At 38.0% G+C, this 11,428-nt stretch overlaps 1 protein-coding gene across 1 annotated transcript in view; it reads left to right on the top strand.

Annotated features, from left to right (window-relative positions):
- LOC110174914 (ras-related protein Rab-31) overlaps positions 1-11,127 on the top strand; it is a 26,218-nt gene extending 15,091 nt beyond the window's left edge. Inside the window, exon 5 of the mRNA XM_055151365.1 lies at positions 10,984-11,127. Within this exon, the coding sequence (XP_055007340.1) occupies positions 10,984-11,127 (144 nt within the window). The remainder of the gene's footprint in view (positions 1-10,983) is intronic.
- Positions 11,128-11,428: the final 301 nt, after the last annotated feature.

The raw sequence follows: 11,428 nt of genomic DNA, 5'->3' as shown, positions 1-11,428 counted from the left end.
GCCTGTAATTGGATTGGATTTAAAGTCAGTGCTATATTAAAATCTCAAGGAATTAACACAGAATTTATTTTGAAAATATAGTGCATTGTAGGGATGTAACAATAACAGAAATACCGTGATATTGTATCGTCAAAGTTCTACAATAATATCGTGGACCATCACAATCAAAATACAAGACTCTTTGCTTAAATTAAGAGTTATGGTGCAGAAATTGTTAAAAAAAAAAAGACAGAGGAAACTGCATAGACCATGATCCTTTGCTCCATTTCAGTGCAGACTACAAGAAGAAATAACAGTTCTAAGCACTTTTAAGTCTTAGTTCTTTGGATTAAGTCTTGTCAAGGCATTTTAAGAAGAAAGTAGCATATTAACAGTTTTGTTTTTGCCTCCACAAAATATTGCAATAAGTATCGCACTGAGAGATTTGGATATTTTTACGTCCCTAATCGTGAGCCTCCCTACCATATCGTGAACTTTTCCACGATATCGAAATAAATATCGTACCGTGAGGTTCATAATGTGATGATTTCGTATCATGAGACTTGGATTGTTACACCAGTAATGCATTGGCAACACAAGTTAACATAAAATAATGTGGATCAAAATAACAAACTGTGTGCTTCTTGTTAGAATCGAATTAGTATTAGAATTCAACTGGCAAATGGTAAATGCTGCTATTTTTAAACTACCAATTTCCTAAATTCTGCAAAAAAAAAACCCAAAAAACTGCTGACCCTGTAGAGATGTATAAATATAGTCTGAAATCAGCCAGACTCAAATATATTTTTCCCAAATCCCAGCCCTACTTGTATATATATTTTTTGTTGCATTGCTGTCTCAGTGATGTAACCTCTGTGGCTTGTTTTTAGTCTGTTTATAGTCCAGCTAATAATTGAAGTTGATTTTGTCAATAATTGATTACTCTCGGTAAATCTGATTAGTTGTTGCCGCCCCAGCAAATATTTTAGGAGAGGTACTCAATAGTTACAATACAGTATCTGGAGCTTGAAATATGAGACTACTACAACTTCTACTACTGACGTTGTCTCTGGCCCTGAATAAAATGTAAATTGATGTAAAACAGTTGCAAATTCACTGGATTATCTGTAATTGAAGGAAGTAAATCTCTGCTCCTGATTTCTGATTTTAACTTTTTAGTGTGAGTTTTGTTCTTTTTGTTCATTTTTTTTTAATATATTGCCCAATTTTGATGCTTTCTTCAGTTGTACACCTTATTATTTGGGTTGAGACTGAACAAAAATATGGGTTATATTATGGAAAGATCCTATATGTGACGTTCAGTAGTTCAGTCAGTTCATTTGGCAGGAACCTGACCACCCCAGGCATATAATGTTGTTACTAACTACTACATTTCAATCTGAATGTTAAAGAAAAGCTTATTATTAATACCACAGATTTTTATTAGACTGTGAAATGTGATTTGTAATGCAAACTGATGGTAGTTTCTTGATTTGATGGGTCTTCCTCTTAGGCTTGGGCGATGTATAAGCAGCTTTTGAGGTCAAAATAAGTCCACTCTGTTTTGTCCGCATTTTATTGTTCGATATTCAAGAAGTAACTGTTAGCATGCTAGTTGTTGTTGGCTTTACTGACACAGCAAAACTTCACTCTGTTTTGCGAAAAGTGCTTTTAAACTCACTCCAGTGAATAATTAAAATGGTAAGTGAGAAATATCTTTGGATTAGGGTTGGGCCATATGGGGGAAAAAACAGAGTCACGTTTTTTTTGCCGCTTATATTGATCAGTCTCGATTGTTTTCGATTTGATCTTCGTCCATACACTTGTAGACTTCAGACTTAAGGAGAGAAAGATAAGTAGGAGAAAAGGTGAGGAGCTAGATGAGAGAGTGAGGGAGTGAGTGGGGCAGGTGACACTGGACTTTTAGTCAAATTGTGCAGATTTTAAGTCAAAACTTGTGAACATGTGAGGAGACAAAGGGATGCAGCTCATCTACTTTTCCTAAATAAAAGAGCGCAAATCCTTGTCAATACTTTGTGCTCTTACTCCCACATGATTGGCTATTGACCAGTCGATTTAAAATGGGCATGCCTTTTACTGTTTATTTGACACCTGTCTCTTGTCTTGTTTGCTACTTATTTAGAATTTATTATTACCATTTTTATTTTTGCTCTTTGTTATTATATTTATTGTGATGTGTGAGCTACTGTGTCCAAATAATTTCCCTTGTGGATCAATAAAGTTTGTCTAAGTCTGAGTCTTATCGAAATCGACTAAAGTAGAGATTGCGACCTATTGATTTTTCGATTTTTGGCACAGCCCTACTTTGGTGCTCTGCAAACTGTTTAAAATGAACTTGTTCGGTTTTTCACATTTTAAGACAGACAGAATCAAGTATAATGCCTACTTAAATTGGAACTATATCAACATTTTTTGGCTACTACTGACTTTCTCGCTCTAAAGTGTGTATATATGGCATTTGATAACATTGTCTACTATTCTTTTTTGGCGATGTTGGTGCAAACTACGTAAATTTGCAGCTTTCTGGACAAAAACTGTGGGCTATCTCCAGTGGCCATTGCAGTTTCAAGTGCTACGTGACATTACACAGAACTGCCCTCAGGTGTTTCTGGTTACAAACACCAGGCTGTAGGGGCAAAGTTTGAAGTGTGGATACTCATTAGTCCAGACACACTGTTCCTTAGGGCTGGTATCTTTAAGAAGTTGTCGATAAAATACATACCTCGATACAGCACACTTTTGGTTCGATACGATATATTTCAAATCAGTTCGATACAGTAATAAAAAAAAAAAAAGGCTAAATGATGGCTTTGATACTAAAAGTCTTTGTTAAACCACTTCTTGTGCAAAGTTATTATGAAACACACATTTCAATAATCAAAACAGTGAATATGTCAAATGTGTTGCATAAACGAGTTTCCTTCCTCTGAACAAGTGACAAAACTGTAGCGCTGTAACAAAATAATTTAGTAAAATATACCAAAAAATACTCTTGGCGATGTATCACTACAGCAGTCCCTGATATCAATACTGTTTTATCACATAAAATGATACGATATGTTGGTATTTTGATATTTTTGCACACTCCTATTCCTTACACCTCCAGACTCCGCCCCATCTTCTGCTTTAACGCTCTCCTTTAATCCTCGAGATACTGTTCGGTTTATCAGCTCTGTTTGAGATGTGGCTGTGGGCGGGGTTTAGGTGTTTAGTCTCACTTTAAATATCACGATGTTTGGATGTTTGGGCACAGCTTTACTTGTGTCTAAGCTGTGTGGGGCAAAGGAGGCGACCGCAGATTGTTCCGGTCACAGAGCAGAGGCTAAATCTGTCCCGGTCCATCGGAGAAGTGCCCGTTTTAGCTGCTCGTCTGGGATCCTCCTGAGAGACCATGGGGCTGCCCTGCCTCTGCTATGCTGCCTGTATTTATAGAGCGGGACAGGCCTGGGGGACACTGGGAGAGGGGGAGAATGGAGGAGAGGAAAGGGAGAGAGAGAGATGGGGAAATTGACAGTCTGATGGAGAGAGAGAGAGAGCGAAGAAGAGATAAAGATGGGAGAGATACAGGGTATATGGAGAAATTGATAAAGAGGGGAGAGAGACAGATAAAGTGAGAGAAGATATAAAGGAAGAGGGGAGAGAGAGGGAGTAGAGATGGGGAAATTGACAGAGAGGGAGATGGAGAGAGGGTGAGAGACAGAGGGAAGAGATAAAGGCACTTGGGATTGAAGGGGAGAGAGAGAGAGAGATTGGTAAATTGATGGAGAGAAAGAAATGGAGAGAGGAAGAGATGGGGAAATTGACAGAGGGTGATGGAGAGAAGAGAACTGAGAGGGGAAGAGATGAAGAGTGAGAAGAAATAAAGATGGGAGGGATACAGGAAGGTATATGGGAAATTGATAGAGAGGGAGATGGAGAAAGGGGAACAGAGAAGGAAAGAGACAGAGTGAAGAGATAAAGATGGATTGGAAAGAGGAAGAGAGTGGTCTAGAGAGAGAGATTGGTTTAGAGAGAGAGATTGGTATATATACAGACAGATTGGTACAGAGATTAGTATGTACACAGAGAGAGTGGTGTAGAGAGAGAGATTGGTGTAGGGGAGGAGACAGATTGGTGTAGAGAGAGAGAGAGAGAGACTGGTGTAGCGAGAGAGAGAGATTGTTATATATAAAGAGAGAGATTGGCGTAGAGAGAGAGGTTGTTAAAGAGAGAGAGAGATTGATATATATAGAGAGGTTGATATAGAGAGAGAGGTTGTTATAGAGAGAGATTGAGATTGATATAGAGAGAGAGGTTGTTATAGAGAGAGAGAGTTGATAGAGAGGGTTATGTAGAGAGAGAGATTGGTATTGGTATAGAGAGAGAGAGAGAGATTGATAGAGAGAGAGGTTGTTATGTAGAGAGAGAGATTGGTGGAGAGAGAGAGATTGGTATAGAGAGAGAGATTGATTCATATAGAGAGAGGTTGGCATAGAGAGAGATTGTTAGAGAGAGAGAGATTGGTATAGAGAGAGAGAGAAGAGATTGGTATAGAGAGAGAGATTGGTATAGAGAGAGAGAGATTGGTATAGAGAGAGAGAGAGATTGGTATAGAGAGAGAGAGAGATTGGTATAGAGAAGAGAGAGATTGGTTTATAGAGAGAGAGAGAGACTGATATAGTGAGATTGATATAGAGAGAGAGGTTGTTATAGAGAGAGAGAGATTGGTAGAGAGAGAGAGAGAGAGAGAGAGATTGGTTATATAGAGAGAGAGAGAGATTGGTATAGAGAGAGAGAGATTGATAAGAGAGAGAGATGATTGATATAGAGAGAGATTGGTATAGAGAGAGAAAGAAATCGGTATAGAGAGAGGGAGATTGGTGTATATATATATATATATATATATATATATATATATATATATATATATATATATAATATATATATATATATATATATATAAGAGAGAGAGAGAGAGAGATTGGTGTAGAGAGAGAGGTACGGATGGAGGAGGAGAGGGTGGAGAGGATGATAGGGAAATTTACCTCTCTCTTTATCTAGCTCTGTCAAAGAGATGAAGGAGGAAGGGGGAGAAAAAGAGCAAGATGGGTAAATAGGCACAGAGGGAGATGGAGAGAGGGGGAGACAGACAGAGAGAGAGAGAGAGAGAGATGGGGAAATTCAGAGGAAGATGAAGAGAGGAGAGGAGAGAGAAACAAATATATTCATGGCTTTCAGCTTTCTGTTATGCAACATTTTGAGGACTTTTTCCCATTTAGGATCTATAATATTTGGTTATACATTGTTATTCGCCATGGCAACGGTCCTGATTTTTCATCATTCTGAAACCCGCAGATAAACAGAGACGGAGAGAGAGAGAGAGATAAAGTTGGTGATTGAGAGAGGGAAGGAAAGGAAAGGGGGAGAGCGTGCGAGAGTGAAAGATAGAAAGGTGGGGAAACATGAGAAGCTAAAAAAAAATGATGAAAAGAGGGTTTAAAGATGGAGAGTGTGAACGACAGATTGAGGGAGAGAAGAGAAATTGAACGAAGTGATGGAGAGGGGGAGGATGGTGAAAGGATGACAGACAGAAGAGGTGGATTGGAGGGAGGGAGAGAGGATATGTGAAGGAGAAAGAGGGTAAAGAGAAGAGGGATGAAGTGATGGAGAAAGAACCAGAAGGAGAGATTGAAAATATAGGGTAGAGGGAGGGAGGGAGAAAATGTGATAGAGTTAAAAGGAGAAAGTGAGTGAGCGGGAGGATGGAGAGAATGATGACAAATTTTGAAGTGTGATGTATTGCTGCAGAAAATATACACGATAAACGATAATACTGATAAATCACAAAAAAACACTTCTAAATCTACAGTATATTTAAAAACATGAGCTCCAAAAATAATACCGCAAAATAAAACTCTGCTGTTTTGCATCATAGACTTTATAAATTACATAACTTATTTGCCAGTCGCCGCATTACAAATTGGAAGTGAGCATGGGTACGCTTCTGGCGCCATCGAATTCTTTTCCAATTTAATTTGTATTGAAAAAACGTAGCCCCTCTCAAATATCGTGATATCGTATCGTCAAAGTTCTCACAATAATATCGTGGACCATCACAATATATCGAATTACAAGTCTCTTTGCTTAAATTAAGAGTTATGGTGCAGCTGTAGCTTAAAAAAGACAGAGGGAACTACATAGACCATGATTCTTTGCTCCATTTTAGTGTAGACTACATGAAGGAATAACAGTTCTAAGCACTTTTAGTCTTGTCAAGGCATTTTAAGAGGAAAAAGTTGCAGTTTTGTTCAGCCTTCACAAAATATCGCAATAAATATCGTACGGCGAGATGTATATCGTGAAAATATTGTACAGAGAGATTTCGATATTGTTACATCCCTAACTAACTGGTGAGGCTAACCACCATATCGTGAGCTTTCCCACGATATCGCAATAAATATCATACCGTGAGGTTCATACCGTGACGATATTCGTATTGTGAGACTTGGATATCGTTACACCCCTACCTTATCTTCATAACTGCTGCTGTCAGGCTTCTCATTTTGGTCTTAAAATGTTCATATTAACCTGCTCTTCATTAACCTGGTGTCTTTTATTTTGTTATATTGTCCGTAAATCAATTCTTATTCCCAATATGGAACTCCAGATTCGCTCCTATAACCGCAAGCCTCGTTGAGCTTCATTTGACTGGAGCTGAACACTGCCTTAATTCACTTCTTTATACAGTCTATGATTTGTGTCTGTAATGAGTTAATAATTCTAGCTTCTACAGCTCTAATCTTATCATGTTATAGCCAAAAAATAACCAGCAATATCCCAGTTGTGCAAAGAAAAAGTATCCATGATAAACACTGACCCCAAAAATATTCTAAAATATATATTCCTGTTTTTATATATTGAACGGTAAGTCAATATATTAATTATTGTGACACACCTAGGTAGGTTTGAAATGGAGAGTGGATTGGGCTGACTTTTTTTTTTTCTGTCTGAGACCAGTCTTTGTCCGACAGAGCAGGGATCGAATCCAGACCACGCCCGATAGGCATTAAGATATTTGTGTCCAAGTCCGACCGAGCCCGACACAATTAAAATCACACTATTGTCACGGGCCTAGTAATGCCACATGTACGATATTGTTTGTGTGGAAAGTCTGATATTATTAACTGAAAAAAGGCATTTGGAACGTCAACAAAGATGAGCGTAGGGCATGAACGCACGCACATGGATCAACAAGTGCACGTGAGCAAAAGAGGCCGGGCCCAGTCACGTCTTATCGCGCTGATGTGTCTGAGTCAGACCCGAGTCCAAACATAAGTTCTAAATATGGCTGCGTTCAGACTGCAGCCTGAAGTGACCCAAATCCGATTTTTTGGCTTCTATGTGACCTGTATCCGATCTTTTAATGACAGTCTGAACGACACAGATCCGATTTTTTCAAATGTGACCCAGGCCACTTGGATATGTGGTCCTGAAACCGATACATATCCGATCTTTTGACATGCGACTTCAGTGTGAACGGCCAAAGCGCATTCATTCGACCTTGACGTCATCGTGTCCTCCAGTGCGCATGCGGGACACTTTCGGGCCGTTTACTATTCACACAGGGGATCGCATACAAGTCGCATTTAATTGGAAATGTGAAAGACCTCGCAAAAACATCGGATTTCACAAAAAAATTGCAATTGAGCGTTAAGCCCTGCTGTCTGAACGTAGCCTATTTGTCCGAGTCCGACCGAGCCTGCCTGACTTCGATTGTGTTTCCATGCTCTAACTTGAAAGAAGGAGGAAATTAGAAATCGGACTGATAATGGCACTTTTTAGCGTATCGACTATTGGCCTTAAATCTCCAGCACAGACCGATACTTTGTCTTTTTAACCTGCTGCCTGGAAAGTGCACACAAAGCTTTATTTTAACACTTTAGTCATGTTTTCTGCAGTCGTCTCTTGCACTACACACAACTCTCTTCTAGGTTTATGTTAAAAAAAAGTAGTCAAAATCTGACCTAGATTTCTGCACAGAAATATCGGCAGAGCTAATCGGTTCGGCATCGGCCATGAAAAACATAAATCATATTGGTCAATCTGTAGAAGTGGAGCTGGACAGAGGGAGGGAGCGAGGGAAAAGACGAGAAGAAAGTGATAGGACGGAGAGAGAGGAGGAGAGAGGTAGAGGATGGAAGGGAGCATGTTTCTCAGAGTTGGCCTGTGGATGCGGGCCGTGGGTGGAGGATGACAACAACTGCTTTGCTCTGCTCTGGTTTATGGTTTAAAGATGAACGTTCGGCGAATTCAACATTTTGAAAATTCCTAGAAATAATAGAACTTTTAAATCAGAAAAGCTAAAAGGTCAAATTTAATGAAGAGCGGTAAAACAAAGTAATTTCTTTTTGAGAATAAAATGAAAAATCTGCATGAAGAAATGAAATCCTATGCTGATTACTAAAGTGATAAAGTACATTTAGTGCAATGTCTTTGAGGTTTTTAGAAAGTTATAACATCACAATTCAAGGTTCATTTCTGTCCTGTGAATGTGACATTTTTAGTATTGATACCTGCTCAAATGAGGATCTAGTTTTGATAGTTTTAGGGTTGATTAGTATCTGATTTTTGACAACTCTAGTATGCTATAAAATGTTCAAAACGTTCATGATAAAATTATACATTTAGAAGTTAAACAAAGAATACAAATGATGCTGCTGATGCTGAAGCCAGTTGCCATGGCATTTGAGGTTTATTTTATGTTTTGACAATTTTTGATGATTTTTCTTTTTACATATGTAGGTTTTTTTTTTTAGCTTTGATCAAGTAGATAGTTTTATTTCAGTCCCACATGTTTAACACACAAACCCTGCATATTTAGGCTGAGTTCTTAAACGGAAAACACCTCATTCCACCTTGTGATGTCATGTGGTAATACAGGAAGGAATACTGATTTCGCCCTTGGAATTACTAATCTCTGTTGAACTAAAAGTAAAAGGTCAGTGTTCACTTGAAAACTACACTGCCACTACATGACATCACAATGTGGACCAGACCATTTTGAGCTTTACTCACATGTGTGAAAGAAGCAAAACACAAATTCAGGTGTGTTTTTGAGGAGGTAACAACATTATAACTGGCCTTAAAACTCACGAGAATCAATTTTGGGTAATATAGGACCTTTTAAACACTATTTTTATGTTTTCTTGTATTCACTGTTGGCTGTCCATGCTTTAACTAGACTCGTACGTTTTCTCCTGACCTGAACATATAGGGCACACTGCGCTTGAATTTGAAGTTTCCCCTCAGTGATAAAGATCGTAATTTCTAAATTGAATCTTCAGATTGGGTCTAATGCATCATCCGTATACTGATAATCCAATCTTTTCCTTTACCGAGCTCATCCTACTATACTCAGCCTTACAGCGTCGAAACTTTTACATGGTTCTTGAAATCTGCACTATGTAACTTTTTGGTTGCTTCTTTCTATGGATATGTCAATGCTCTGCTGGGAATGTTCCACAGTATGACATTAATCAGCTCTACCTTGCATTTATTCAGTTACAGGTGGTTTTATAGCTCAAAAATACCTAGAAAAACAGACATTCCGACTGTGAACGGGGTCACCTCTCCTCAGATCTGACATGTAACTTGGTCTGGTTTGGTTTCCATGAAGATGGAAAGGTTTAATGACATACTGTGGAACATTCCAGACAAAGCAATAACATCTCCATGGTGAAAAGCATTTGACGAACCCTCCCAGAAAAGTTACACAATGCACCTTTAAATGCAAATCAGGAACTACTGTGTTGTATTCACTTGATTGCACACATTATCTTTAACTTGAGAGTGTTAGCCAGAATGCAAGGTGGTATAAACATTTGTTATGTGAAATTTTTATCTAAGGTTGGTATATCAATTATTGGCAGTCTCGATACCAAATTTCCAGATAGCTGTGTCAGTCCAATATTGAAAATGCATTTGATATTTTTTGTGTTCATTCCCGTTTTGTCATTATTTTTCCAAAAGTGATTCATAACGTAACATAATTCATAACATAATTTAACATAAATTTGGTTTATGGTATAATTTTTAAAGTTAACAAGTTTAAAAGTTTAATATTGATATTGGCCACATGAGAGAGACAAATATCAGATATTCTATCGGCTCACAAAAATCCTTATTGGGCCATTCCTAATTTTATCTAATTGTGCAAATTTAAGTTCTTCAAATGACTTGAGCTTAAATTATCCTTTCATTTGCATTAAATTGTGAAACACCTTTTGAAAAAACTGCAGTAATAATCACTGTCAAAGTATTTGTTAACAAAACCAATAAATTAAACTTATCTTGCTTTCAAAATGGTTAGCCCACAATTAGCAATTGTCAAAGGTCTCACAATAATGTCGTGGACCATCACAATATATTGAATTACAAGTCTCTTTGCTTAAATTAATTGTTATGGTGCAGCAATAGCTAAAAAAAGACAGAGGGAACTATATCGACCATGATCCTTTGCTCTGTTTTAGTGCAGACTACATGAAGAAATAAATTTTATAAAGATTTTTAAGACTTGTCAAGGCATTTTAAGAGGAATTTGGATATCGTTACATCCCGACTCAATACTAACATTTCAAACCCGATTTTGATTCTAGGAAATGGACTCGATACTCTGATATTCTGAAACCACAAAGATAATAAAAAACACCTTCCTTAGACAATAGAATGTTATTTTCAACATTAAATCTTGTGACTTTATATCTGCATAATGTGTCAGTTGTTCGGGTAGGTTCCATAATTATCCAGAGGCATAAATGTGGTCTTATTGTCTGCTAAATTGATCATACTAAAAAAGTCCAGGTATGTTACTCCACAGTGTCCTCAAACTGCGCACTGTGGCACCCCATTTCATTCCTTTTTTGGTATTTATTTATTCTACCTTGTCGTGAGTACAGTAGTATTTCTCTTTGCGTGTGCGTGTGTGTATTGCTTTGGTTTTTCCAGTTTGTAGGAATGTCTCACCTGTCACCTGCTTCCCCACGGCTCATTCACGCCAATATCTCCAGTGTTGGCTTTAGCGGGTGGAGCTGGCCCATGTGCACGCTCCGCTCCTTCTGGATCCTTATCTGCGAGTACTGGGTGCAGTAGGAGCTGTAAACCCGGGCTGGTATTTGTCTGAGGGGAAAATAGGAGAATTGTTCAGTGACATTCTCGATAAATGTAAATGAGTGAAAAAATTTTATGGTGGTACAGTTGTTTTTTGAATCACTAGACCTTCTATTCTATGCAGGCATTTGGCTCACTGATGTTTTAAGATTTGCTGCATTTTGTTTTATAACCTAATGTTCTTACGATACTAAAATCAAACTAGTTTTCGATACTAAGGAATAGGCTCGATGCCAATGCCAATACCACAATGATAGTTAGGGCTGCAACAAGTTACTCAATT

The sequence above is a fragment of the Boleophthalmus pectinirostris genome, unplaced genomic scaffold (assembly GCF_026225935.1).
Source record: "Boleophthalmus pectinirostris isolate CB_2022bp ecotype Guang Dong unplaced genomic scaffold, ASM2622593v1 HiC_scaffold_16, whole genome shotgun sequence".
Lineage (NCBI taxonomy): Eukaryota > Metazoa > Chordata > Actinopteri > Gobiiformes > Gobiidae > Boleophthalmus > Boleophthalmus pectinirostris.
This window is presented reverse-complemented; position numbering and strand designations above follow the sequence as displayed.